Source organism: Talpa europaea (assembly GCF_964194135.1).
Source record: "Talpa europaea genome assembly, chromosome: X".
Classification (NCBI taxonomy): Eukaryota; Metazoa; Chordata; class Mammalia; order Eulipotyphla; family Talpidae; genus Talpa; species Talpa europaea.
The window spans coordinates 3,075,085-3,088,840 of record NC_140081.1 but is presented as its reverse complement, the minus strand read 5'-3'; the positions used below and the strand labels follow the sequence as shown (position 1 = coordinate 3,088,840).

Sequence of the window (13,756 nt, the reverse complement as noted above, 5' to 3'; positions counted from 1 at the left end):
ATTCCTACAAAAAGGTAAATGATAGTCGCACATCGCTGCGTTTTCACAGGCTGATCTTTTTGGTCAGGTGATACAGATCAATTGTGCAATTTACCAGGATCATCTACATGATAGCATTTTACACACTCATCACGTGAAAGGCCTTCCTTGAATGTTGCTTGTCCGCCTCTCCTATCATTTGGAAGAACATTCTTTGCAGATGTTATAGCGAATGACAAGATCTAATGATAAAACTAAAATGGAAATTAGAACACATAATGCTTAAAAGCTGGCTCTTGCTCTGTGTGCCACTAGGAAATCTTTTACAGTCTCAAGCTTGCGATTCTTTCATTCTTCATAATAAATTCTAGTTCGTTGCTTTCAACTGATTTTAGTGAGGGAGAATTAGATAAGACCTCGGGAGCTTTTGAATCTTATAAAATGGCTCTCACTAATCAAAATCATACATTGAAATGCAAAATTCATGACCTAATTCATTTTTCATTTTTATCAGCAGGCTTATGACTGCAGATGTTAATGAATTGCTTCCTAATATGTGGATACGTATTTAATCTTACAATGCTTTCCATGTTTTTTTCCAAAACTACTTTTAAGACATCATTTAAAATCTTAAATTGGGGCCTTTTCCCAGCAGCCTGTTTTTATTAGCCAAAGTCAAAAGATGCATTTCTTCAAGCCTTCGTGGCGAAGTAGTTCTCTATATTTATTCTAGTCATTTTAAAAACATTCGTGGAAGTTCTTAAGCGTACACTATTTTTATGGCAAAGAACGAAAAGAATGTTCACTGCTGTCCAATCTGTTCAAAGATACAAGAGATGCTGGAAGTCCGTGTGCAGAGTCTCCAAAGGGCATCCGTGTTGGGTAATGTTTTCCTGCAAGATGACGTTGCCACGCAGGGCTCACAGCCCACATGTCATTAGGATCTGGTGATGAGCAGCGTGATGTAGCGTCATGCTTCTGAGCCATTAGGAAGGAGGAAAGGAATGCACAAAATTGAAAACCTCAATTCAGTTTTGTTATGAGCCAATTATCTTCCACGTTCCATCGTTGTTTTAATACTTCAAGCTGCGCTGGAAAAGGTGAATATTGGAACACCCTCAAAGATGATTGAAAACAAATTTGAAGAAAAGTAAAGTTTCGGTCAGGATGGTTATGTGGGTGTTTCATAAAGAGATGAATAAAACCTGGTCAACAGTCCCGACTCAGTGGGGTCTCAGGGCAGAGTCTGGCGCTTGGCGCCATATGCAAAAAGTTAAGTGGCGCTGGCCCACGACCAACACTAGCAATGCAATAATGGTGTACTCTGGGGTACCCCACTTACTCCAGCCCCCAAAAGAAAACGGTCGATGTTGCTTTCTTGGCATTTTTAATCAGCTTCTCAATTATGACCCTGGCAGTAATAATAGCATAAATGTGAGCCTAAATGGTTGCTAGCACTCAGGAAAGTAGCTTGTGCCAGTGTAAAGCCATCCGATCACATTTCACTACCCCACAAGCACTTTTGTTCTTTTAATATTCAAGGAAAACATGAGGGGCCTCTTCAAAATAACCAGGGTAGTCAGAGTCCCTTTTTTGGTTGGAAAGGGTTTCTGAAACATTAAATCATTTTTGTTGGGTTAAGGCTGGGTTGTAGGCCAAGTGGCAGTTTGCAGCAATTTCAGACATCTGCTCTGTGATGTCGCTGAGCGCATTCCCCCACCACATTAAACCCTGCTTTGGGGTTGTACAGTGATGTAAAGTTTATTGAAACATTTTTACATTTGCTTTCTTTGACCACAGTAGTCGTTTTATTGCAACATATGCAATTAAGCAGGAACAGTGTAAAGCAGCGGCTCTGATAGATCTCTCTGATGCGGCCGTGCGCCTCGCTGAGTTTGAGCGATTACCCGAGGCAACAGAACAGGGAGCTGTGCTTGTGTAATTACTATTGCGATGCTATCATCAAATATCTAGAGTGAGTTATAGGCTTCTTGGGGTCCAGAGCTCAGGGTTCAAAGTGACCCTTCTTGGGTTGCATCAAAACCTGCTACGTGGCCGGGCACTGTCCGGAAATATGGCATTGATTCCAGCTGTGTGCAAGGAAAAGGTGAGGCGAGAAAATACCAAAAGGAATATGCAGTGGGAGAGTCCCGTGTTACTGTGGAGGTTTTCCTGGATCATATCCAAGTAAGAATGCGGAAAAGAGGGTGGGGTGGGGCACCCCCCTGTAGCCCCAACATCTTCAAACACTCAGACCTTCCGCGAGTCTCACCTTGTTTCCTTGCTTTGTGCTGGCTTTGTCCTCTGTGAAAATGTCCACAGGAGGAAATGAAAGTGTGCCTGGAACGACTAGGTGCCCCAAATACAAATCGAGTGAGAGAAATGTTTACCACCGACAGGACACGCTTACGTTCCTCTGGACCGAAAGGAGACCAGGAGCGAGGCGACACGAAGTTGGAGAAAGTATTTAGTAGGATTCCAGACTTATCTGGTAGTGTGAAGAGCTTGAAATGCTATGCAAATATGTGTGGGTTGCTGGGGGTCTTCGATGTGAGTTTCTTTCTGTGGAAAGGTTTTATTTGCTTCTCGAATAGGTGAGAACAAAACGGGATGAAGGGCTTGCTTCTAGGGAGTGTGGTTCCGTCATATGTTCCTGGAGATCAAAAGGACTCACCCTTTGACTTGCAAATCCACCCTGAGGAAAGGAGGGGAGATGAGTCTGGAGCCCTCAGGAAGTGCAGGGGCCCAGCCCTCTACCAAGAACCGGTGAAGGGTGAAGGAAACTCACCAGAGGCAGGAAATGCCCTGACAGCACCGCCGCCAGGGGCTGGGAAAAGGTTCCGTGAGAGTGGAGATTGATGGCTGCGGAGGGGAGAGAGGAGAGCTGGGCCCAGTACCAAGGAGATGTTTTCAGCATCAGCCAGCTGCAGAGCAAAACAGGCTTCCTTTTTCCTACATGTTCTTCCAAGCATCGTAAATCCGCAGCCTGCCCCCTAACCCACATCCTGCAGAAGGCCGCCCGAGCAGCAGCCCGCTCTGCTCCGAACCCAGCCGTGCAGGGATGCAGCTGCTCAGCGCCCTGGGGATGCTTCCCCAAGCCCCACATGGAGCTCGTGTGGCCGGAGGCGCTGCTGCCCCGGGTTCTCTCAGGAACCGGCTCCGAGTCTGGCCACTGAGGCACGGGAGTGCTGGGTCACCTGTGGGCTGGCACCCCTGGGAGCATTTTCTTAGCTCCCCTGTTGGAAGTTGGTTGGAGTCACCGACCTCTGCTGACCTCCCGCTCCTCTCGGCTGGGCCTTGGCCTTGGCCTTGGCCGGGCAGTAGAGCTATTCCATGTCTCTTGTCCTCTTAGGACCAGCAAACTCTCTGTGGCATGTTCTCGGCGTGGCAACAGCCGCGGCACAAGAGGGTCATAGGGTCATAGAAACTCTCAGACCTTGTCACGCCCATTCTTGCATCTGGCTCGTTGTCCCGTGGCTTTTCCTGTTGGCCAAAGCAAGTCCCGTGGCCACACCCAGAGCCAGGTGACAAGGAACTCTGCCCACCTCTTTAGAGGGGACAGTTGCAAAGTCACTGAGGCCTGGATCTAGGGCAGGGCGAGGGGTTTGAGGCAGAAATGGAACCTATTCCTTCTACATTAGTGAAGTCCACCTCTTGCATAGGCCTCCGGTCTCTTCTTACCTTCTGTGAGTCTCAAAATAGATACTATGCTACATGCATGACCCTCACCGTGCAGACGGGGGTGAGGCAGAGGTATCGGCATTACCTGCCCCTTCCTTTTCATGCCCCGCAGCACCTTATCACACGCCCTACACGTCTTCAGTAGGTAAGATCCCTGTGAGAAAGGCCTCGGCTGCTCTTATTCCTGAACAGAAGTTGCAGTGCAATCATTTTAAGTGGTTTTTCCATCAAGGCACACAATTGGAATATATAATAATAAACACAGGCTGGCCTCCTACTGCAGGCCGCCCAAGCCCCGAGTATGCAAGGTTCCTGGTGGTCGCCCGCAGGAGTGACAGGCGCTCACGGTGCAAACGAGCCCACGTTAGACGCGTGTTGCTTTGGCTTATACCAAAGAACTGCACCACTTCTGCTTGGCTTTGCAGGTCTGTGCAACTCGGCTGATAGCTGGATGATTGTGCCCAACATCAAGCAGAACCACTACACGGTGCACGGTCTGCAGAGCGGCACCAAGTACATCTTCATCGTCAAGGCCATCAACCAGGCGGGCAGCCGCAGCAGCGAGCCTGGGAAGTTGAAGACAAACAGTAGGTGTCTGCTGGCCTTCCCGCTGCCCCGTGCCCTTTTCTCCTCCTTGCCTCTGTCTCAAGCCTCGCTGAGGGCCTCAAAAAGCAATTCAAGAGCTTGGGCCCCTGGATTTCACTTGGTCCCCTGGGGGCTATGAGGCCATTAACCTCTCTGCATTTCAGACTTCATTTTTAAAACAAATAATCCCAGCGGGGTCCTGGTGGGAATACGAATATTTATGTTATCAAGTTATATACAAGTGTTGGCAAGCTTTTTCTGTAACGAGCCAAATAGTAAATATTTGGGGCTGTGTAGGTCATACAGTCCTGGTCACAGTTACTCAGCTCCCTCACTTTAGTGCACAGCCGGCCATAGATGACACAGAAACTAGTGGGTGTGATGGCGTTTTAATAAAGCTTTATTAACAGACAGGCAGTAGACTGGATTTGATTTGCAGGCTGTAATTCGACAACCCCTCACGCATACAGATGTTACAGTGAATCCATTTACTTTTGCAAACAACAATTGTGTCCCTTGAACTAATTTGTCCTTGTTGAAGCAAAAGCCTTGGACATGGACAGAGTGGGTGGTAATTTATTTGAGAAATGGTTCTGGGGCACTGGTGGATTTGCTTACTGAGGATGCAGGAGCTTGGGCTGACTCTGTGCATGTTTGGGTGAGAGTCTGCAGTGAGGCAAGCTGGATGTAGCCCTCCGTGACAAGGCCAAGCTTTCGGGGGGCTCTAATAAGCTGATCATCTTCATGGGAAGGATAGCAAGCAGAGCCCAGCCTTCAGCTTCAACACTGGATGCCCTTGTAGAATTTCTTCCTAGTCTTCCCATTAGTATGCAATTATTTTTACACACATTCTCTCTCCCACCTTTGAAAATTTAAATAGTATAAGCAAAACTGGCTTTATATGCTTCTTACCTTAGTTCACACTCTAACCCTCACAGTTGCTGGCATGATCATTCCTGAGGACATTATTTTACAAGACAAGCCAAAATTTATAGAGAAGTAAAGTTTATTACATTTGAAACAATACAGCAGAAGTCTTAAGAATGCTTGCTCATTAAATATAGTTTAATTCTTATAAATCTCCTTTGGAAAATGCAATTTATATGTGTTGCAACCTCAGAGGTTTAAATAACAAGCCAAAATTAAACTACACTTTATCATCCAAGTGTCTCAAAGAAAAGTCACTCCCTGCTCAGCACTTGGGGATTTTTTCCGTTCCCTGCTTTGCTTTGATGTGGACAGAATGTGGTCAGAAACCTGTCCACGTAAGATTTGTCCACAGCAAATTACATCTGCCCGTTTTTTGCAAATGAAGTTTTATTGGCACAGAGCCACGCCCATTCCTTTAGCTCTTGTCTGCGGCTGGTTCCGAGTGACAAAAGCAGCTCAGCAGGCACAGAAGGGACCACATGGCCAGCCTCGCTGAGAATATTTGCCTCCGGCCCCTTGCCGGAAAGGCGTGCCGGCCTGTCATCTAAGAGAAAGGATTTCAGAGGTGCTGGGGTCATGTCTGTATCCAAGAGGCAACTGGCAATCCCTTGGTCTGCGTGCATGTGACTTAGTACCCACAGCAGAGCTGGCTGTGTGGGCTTCTCAACCAGGTTGTGCGTTGCCACAGTGGAACATACCCGCTTTTTCCTGTGATGGTCTGGGAGCTGGATAGTGGGCAGAAGCACACCAGTGGCCGGGGAGTTTGGAGACCACGGTGCTGGCGTCAGCTGGCAACTCATTGCCTGCCTCTAAATGCCCTGGGTGCGATGCTGTGCTGAGTGATAGACAGTCCTCGAGACCAAGTCCTCAAGACGTCACAGCCACGACAAGACATTCAGGTGTCTCTGCCCAGACTTTATGCCGGTTAAATCTTCAAGATACACATGTGAATAATGAAAGAGAGGACCCTATTCTACATATATAAACAAGCCCGGGAGTTGAAAATCCAGGCATTATGATCACATTCCCCCCCCCCGATCTTGGGGGCTCAAAATACACAATTTTATGGACACTGCACTCATGAGAGTATGCTTACTTTTGAACAATATCAGAATAATGTAAGCCTTAGACTCTTGAGTATATTAAAATCCACGAGCTTGATTTGTTTGCGTTCTGGTCTGAAATCTATTGAGTATGAACACATTTGAAGTTGGATTGAACATGAAAATGGTTGACAATTAAGCCCTTATTTCCCCCTCCCTTTTGGGATGCTCTTCAGCCAGCATGTACCTGTGCTACTTGTGCACCGCCGGGATCCATGAGGGCAACTTAAACCACATGATCCGGCTAACCCTCGCCCATACTATCATTGAATAATCAGCATAGCTCCTCTGGACCCCTATCTTAGAACAGACAGGCGGGGAGCCTATCGCGTCCAGGACGTGTTCATACACTGTATTACTGTGCTTTTTAACTCTGATTCTGAAAATATGTTATTGGTCATGTTACAATTAACAAACTCGTGCCTCTCCTTTTTTGTGTTTCGTAAATTTGTTTCCAGGCCAACCATTTAAACTGGACCCCAAATCCGCACATCGAAAGCTGAAAGTGTCCCATGATAACTTGACAGTAGAGCGTGATGAGTCATCGTCCAAGAAGAGTCACACCCCTGAACGCTTCACCAGCCAAGGGAGCTACGGAGTAGCTGGAAACGTGTTTATTGATAGTGGCCGGCACTACTGGGAAGTGGTCATAAGTGGAAGCACCTGGTAGGCCGTTCTGTAATATATCATCTATCATAAACCAGCACACCTCACTCGGTACTTTGTCAGAGCATCAGCCCGTTCTAGGGTCTATCTTGAAAATAATATGCAGAAAAGTTTTATTAATCAACTACTGCTACAGTAGTGCTGCGTAACCACCCCCCCTGAAATCATTGGCTTCAAAGAGCAATCATTTGTCATGACTAACACCTGCATCGGTGGGTGCGCTGATCAAACAATCTCAGCTGGGCTTTGCTTTAAGATGTAGGTTGGAGCCAGGTCTGTTCTGTGTGTCTCTTCATCCTTTTTGAACTGGTCGGGCTCTTTCATGCTTTAAAACACGTGTCAGCGGGCAACAGCCCTTGGGTCAAACCTGCCCCCTGCCTGCTGCTGTAAATATAACTTGCTGAGAACACAGGGCGCGCCCATTGTTTTCCGTGCTGTCTGTGGCTGCCTTGGAGTCATGCAGCAGAGTTGAGTCAAAACAGAATCCTATAGTCCGTGAGTGCGAAAATATTAACTCTCTGGACCGATTCCTACTCTAAAACATTACACTTTGGTATTACCAGAAGCTCCTTTCTGTTGCTTTGTGCATGTTGTGAATCCAGACTGGGCCAATTACTGAAAATAGCCGAGAGCTGGAGAGTGGGGGAGACAGTGATCATAGGCTGGGAGTCATTTCAAAAGGTCTGTTAGTCCTGGACAGTCACTTTAGCCCACTGAGTTGACTAAGCCTAAGGGCAAAGGTCAGGGTGCAGTGGACACTGGAATCAGTTAACCTTACCACGTGGGCCGCACAGAGTTGACCTTGCCTGTTCCATAGTCACACGCTGCACCCTTCACTCTGTCTCACCAGTGCCTGCTTGCTAGTGTCAAGGAAGAAGCATTTTACTTCTCTGTAACCTCATCGGGCACAGCTGTATTCCAGGCACTGGCCCAAGCATTTTGTAAATGGTAACTCACATACTCATCAGAACCCTGAAGAGGTAGGAACCAGCAACCCATTTAATAGGTGAGGTGACTGAGGCGCGTGCCCAGGGTCACGGAGCACACAGGCGGCAGAGTTAGGAAGTCAGCAATGAGGAGACTTGTTCTTGTTAACCAGGGTCCACAGACACTATGTGTGAAGGGCCAGAGGGCCAAGGTTGCGGGATTTGCACGCTGGATGATTTTTGTCACAGTCACTATTGTCTTGGGAAAGCAGCCTCAGCCCACAAGCCCAGCAATGGGGCTGCTGCGCCCAGAGAAAAGTTCATTTATAAGAACAAGCAGCAGTGGGCCTCCCCGGTGGTGCAGCGGGTTGAGCGCAGCGCTGTGAAGGTGTCTGCAGCCTCCACAGCACTGGTTCTGTTTCTGACCGGCCAGGGAGATTCCCACGTGGCACGGCAGACCTCTCCTGCTTGCCCGCTGCTCCCCTCAGCAGTATCTTCTGTCCATCTGCCTGTTCTGTTCCCCGCTCTGTCTCTGGTGAATCCTCTCACCCTCTCGCGCCTCTGGCCTGTACCCCAGCTCTTACATAAATAAAAATAAATCTTAAAAAAAAAAAAGAACAGGCAGCGGGCCGGGTTTGCCCCCCGGGTTGTGGTTGTTGATGCCTGTTCTTAACCACCACACTATCTCTTCTAGAACTAAGATTAGAATTTATCTTCAGGGTTGACAGTAGCAGTTTAATGAGGGATCGCTTACTCCTGGCTTTAAAAAGAAAACCAAGACTCAAAACTATGCACCCTGTAAGTGCTGGGTGTGATGACAGTGCTATTTTTGTCTTCTTACTTACACGTATGTGTTTTAAATAAATCCTTTCACTTCAAATCTCTGTACACAATGCATTTATTGGGGCTGAGTCTTTAGACAGTGGAAATCTAGGAAGCGACATCAGAAGCCAGGGGTTCCCCTTGCTCCCAGGACGAGCACCCACATGCCCCCATCAAGTCAGTGTGTGGTTAGCCTTGCTGCCCAGGGTATGCTCTGTTCCAGCAGCCAGAGGATGGAGGACACATCCTTCTGCCCACTCGGCCTGGGGTCAGACTGGCATTTTCAACCCTTTTTTTTTTTTTTTTGGTTAAAGATTTATTTATTTATTTATTTATTTATTTATTTATTTATACAAGCACTGGGTACAGTCAGAAGCGCGGGAGGGTGAGAGAATTCACCAGAGCCAGAGCGGGGAACAGAACAGGCAGACTGACGAAGGACACTGCTGAGGGGAGCAGCGGGCACGGCAGGAGAGGTCTGCGCGCCATGTGGGACCCTTGCCCGGAGGCCAGGAATCGAACAGGTGCTGCAGGGGCTGCGGGCAGCTTCGCAGCCCAGCGCTCAACCACTGCGCCACCGGGGAGGCCCTTCAACCCATTTTTAGCCCCCAAATTCAGTTTTTAGCTGCACTGGTTCAAAAGCCCAAAAGAAAGAGCACTGCGTCTCCGCAGGTGCAAAAGAGCAAACATCGCTCGTTGATGAACACGCAGCGATACTCTGGGCGGAGCCCCGCGCCGACCCTGCTACTAACCACTCGTGATAAATGATACCCGGTCGCTGTGACTCCTTCCCACAGATGAGTAGTGCGGGCAACTGCAGACCACGGTCAGTTACATCAACACGGAGCAGCACCGCCTCCACGGCGCCCTCCAGATGTCAGGACTTACTGATGGGGGCAGGTTCTCAAATTAACTGCCACGCTTCGCCTCTTTATAGACCTGATTTTGTCCATTGTGGACAAATCTCACGTAGAAAGTCGTTAACAGCGCTGGGAGGTGACCCTGCGATGAAATGCCGGCGACACGTTGATTTGTGGCAGCGCAGGACACATATATTTTCTGGTGAAATACAGTCCTGACTTTCAATTAACATGTATGTTATGATCCGTGCAATGGGGCATGTTAACATTGCTCTGAGAAACATGATTTTTACCCTGTTTGAATTCTCCGAGTCTCGCTGCGCCGCTTAATGGAACATTACCTCTTTCAAGTTCAGTGGAAATATGTACATACTTTTCCAGATTAATGATAATATAATGGTGTTTTCCTTTGCTTAATGGACTAGACACGTACTTATTTTCTTACTCTTTAATGCTGTTAATGTGCACTTGGTGTTTTATGAAATGGTGTTAACGAAACGTGGGTTCACGCGAAGATTACTAGGCCAGAAGTCAAGGGGGAGGGGACGAGATTCTGGATTTTGCCCCGAATTTTAACCTTCTCTGTGTTTTCCCATTGACTAAATGAAGTCAGTTGTACCTGCTGCAGCTACTTCCGAGGGGGTTCAGCTAAGGTTCAGATGGGAAATAAATGTCAAAGTTCTTTAATAAAGAAGAAGGATGGTGTGCAGCCACAAGAAGGAAACAATGCAGACATATGGCGATTTTGGGATGCAAATGCTGCTTCCAAATTCTCTGAAAAATGGCAGTGGTGTCTGCCAGGGGACAAAGAGAAGGCCTTTCTCTTGACCGAAACCTGCAAAACTAAACCTTTCCAAAGAGTCTCGGTTAGGGTTTGGCGGAGGCCCAGAAGCCACTCTAGGTGTACTACCTAGAGGAAGGGAAGCAGAGGCTCCCGGGGAGCCCTGGGAGGGGGTGACTGCCAGTCAGGGAGCCACGAAGGCCTGTGGGTGCCCGAGAGGTCACAGCCCGGAGGCAGGCCAGGAGCTGGCCCAGAAGCTCACAGAACCTCCCCTGTGCTTCCTGTTGTCCAGAAAAGAGCCTACTCCTCCATGTAGAACTAGGACTCTTGTGCCGGGGGTCATGGTGGCAGAACCTGGCCCCCACTGCCCCGGGAAAGGGCACTGGAACATGCTACCCAGCATGCTCCTGGAACGCGGGGCAGGACTGACCAGAGGGTGGGCGAACGCTGGGTTTAAGGGGTTATTGATTCCATCCTCCTTCAATTCAGCGATTCACATCAGGCTCATTTACTGTTGGAACACATCACTTTCAAAGTGATTTTAAATCCAACACTTGATTTTTCAAAAACTATTTTCATTTTATCAAAGACCAATAAAGTTTTTCCTCAGTGTTAAAAGTTGAACGCTGAGTCATTCACTCTTTAGTAGGAGTGATGGGTCTTGTTTCTCTTAGTAACTGTGAAATGCTACCAGTATTACAGAGGCATGCCTCAGCAGGGAAAAAAGACATTAAGCAGCTTAGAACACTGTAGAAAGAATTCATAACATTTCATTTTTGATCGGTGAGAGAACATTTAGAATAACTAAGATCTCCGTCTGCACAAAGGATTCAGAATTTTTCTTAAAAATGAGGTGGGAAATAGAATCAGGCAGGCTCTTAGCCCTGATAAAGTCTATGATTTGTTGGGAGGAAAGATGGCTTTAGAGAGTGTCGCTTAAGATCGTGGCCTCTGAGTCATCCTAGATTCAAATTCTGACCTTGGTACTTACTAGAATGCGTCATCAGGCAGAAATATTAACATAAAAGCTCCTGAATATCCTATCCAGGCCTTGTGCCCCAAATTTTACATGTTTTACTGCTCAAACGACCCTTAGAGATGGACACTGTTGTTATCCCTGAGGAAATTCAGGCTGGGCGATGACAACAATTTACCCCCATGAATTTACCTCCATCCTTGTTTTTTGCAAAGTGCATGCCAAGTCGTGAAACTGACATAGAGTCCACTGAAAATTTTCGAAGAAGGTCGAAAAGAAAGATCTGGGGTTGTGCTGTCCAATATGGTAGCCACACTCCTCCGTCCCACCAGTCACAGCTCAAGGGCCCAGTGGCCACATGTGGCTCGTGGCTACCGTATTGAACAGAGTGGAACATTTCAACCATTGCAGAAAGTTCTGTTGGATGACTGGTCTAGAGGTCTAGAGAATTCATTATGTAGATCTTCGTGGAGGTAAAGGAAAAAAAGGCAACAAAACTCAGAGTTCAAATTCTCTTGTAAAATGTGAACTGCAACCAGCAATGCGGTAAAGCAGCAGGGCCGTGCCCGGGCTCTGAGTTTGGAAGGTGTCGGGGTCCTTGCCGAGGTCCCACTTAAGGGCAGTGAGCAGGGATCCCAGAGGACCAGTTTCCATGACCCCAAGGGCCACGTGGCTCATAGGTGTTGCTGCTGCTCTCTCCCTGCAGGTATGCCATCGGCCTGGCCTACAAATCCGCCCCGAAGCATGAGTGGATCGGGAAGAACTCTGCTTCCTGGGCGCTCTGCCGCTGCCACAATAACTGGGTGGTGAGACACAACAGCAAGGAGATCCCCATCGAGCCGGCCCCGCACCTCCGGCGTGTCGGCATCCTGCTGGACTATGATAACGGCTCCATCGCCTTCTACGACGCTTTAAACTCCATCCACCTCTACACCTTCGACATCGCCTTCTCGCAGCCCGTGTGCCCCACCTTCACCGTGTGGAACAAATGTCTGACCATTATAACTGGCCTTCCGATCCCGGACCACCTGGACTGCACGGAGCAGCTGCCCTGAGCGCCCGGCCCAGGGGCGCTGCTTTCTGGGGAATAGAGGAGGTTGTGGCCACCATTTGGGGGACAGAGAAAGCACAAGCTTCCAGAGTGTGATGAAATCTCGCCAAAAAGTGTCCAGAAATAGGCTAAGATAGGACTCAGATCTGGCCATCCCCCCACCTGTGTTTTGTATGAAGTGCAGGCTTTAATCATTTCTTTAAATTTGTTTGTATTTACAGGAAAAGTTATAGATTATTTATAAAAGAAACATAACCAGCATCCTCAGTCTTGGGAATTCATTGCTTTTGCACCTCTAGAGGCCCGCGAACTTCCCAGCCCTCTACAGCCTTTATTTCATCACAGTCTACGGGCGAGAAGACGACTCTCTCGTGGTTTTCTTCCGCCTGTCCACCTTCTCACTTCAGGCTGTTCCACCTTCTCACTTCGTGCTGTTCCACCCCGAGCCCTCCGCGGGGCCTGCTGCCTCGGCGACGCACAGCAGCATTCGCAACTATTTTTAAAATGAAAACTAGTTTCCACCCTCCTGGGGAGGCAAACAGGCTCTCCTACTCTGAAGTATTTTAACTGTGATGTCAGAAACGTGTATTGGGTCACCCAGGATGGAAAGCAAGAGAGAAAAATGGAAAGAATGGACTCCGGCGCTTGCAGCCGGCCACGGCTGAGTCTCGGGCCGCCCTGCCGACTGTGGGTGCCGCAGGAGAGAAAGGTCTGAGGCCTCCGGCCATCTTTTGCCCTGCTTTTCCCAGGATTAAGGATAGCGCGAGAACAGGAAGAAGGAGATTGCAATTGAAATGGTCACCGGATCCTACTGATTCTTCAAAAATTCAGACTGATTTGCGTTTTCCCAGAGGTAGGGTTCTGCCCCCAAACAAAGTCTATTTCGTTCTCCCTTTTAATAGTTTCTTTAGGCCTGTGAAATTTCTTCATTGCATTTGCTAGTTGTCCTAGTGCCCCTCCCCCCGAATCACTTTTCTTGTGTCTCTGGAGATGAGGAAGTAAGTGTTTTCTGTCACTACGGGCAGCACCACTTTAATTGATTCTGCGCCCCAGGATATCAGCACGTGGCCCGACCACAAACACCACATCCAAATGTAATTCACCCCACACTATTTAATATTTATGAGTCGGTAATGAAGGGACGTTGCCTGAGTACTACCCACTCATGTTCATGCCTCGAAAGTCATACACAGACCTTTATTAAGCACATCTTGAAAGACGTAGAAGTCCCTTTTATTCTAGTATAGTCTATCATAGAGTTGTAAGACAAAAAAAAAAAATCAAGCTTCTTCTTCCTACACTGGAACCTGCTACTAGAACCTGCCCATGGAGTGTCTGGTGGGATCCGCGGCCCAATGACCCTGTGCGTTGGGTGGTGCCTGGACAGAGGCTTTCT

At 48.0% G+C, this 13,756-nt stretch overlaps 1 protein-coding gene across 4 annotated transcripts in view; it reads left to right on the top strand.

The window, feature by feature from the left end:
* Nucleotides 1–12,364, top strand: part of MID1 (midline 1) — a gene marked incomplete at both ends in the record, with an annotated part of 96,137 nt that extends 83,773 nt beyond the window's left edge. For 3 of the 4 annotated variants that reach the window (XM_084258345.1, XM_084258344.1, XM_084258343.1), the window contains 3 exons: nt 4,086–4,247; nt 6,737–6,944; nt 12,016–12,364. In XM_084258345.1, the coding sequence (XP_084114471.1) occupies nt 4,086–4,247; nt 6,737–6,944; nt 12,016–12,364 (719 nt within the window). Of the gene's footprint in view, nt 1–4,028; nt 4,248–6,736; nt 6,945–12,015 lie in introns of all 4 variants that reach the window. The other variant, XM_084258342.1, reaches the window with a different exon arrangement.
* Nucleotides 12,365–13,756: the final 1,392 nt, after the last annotated feature.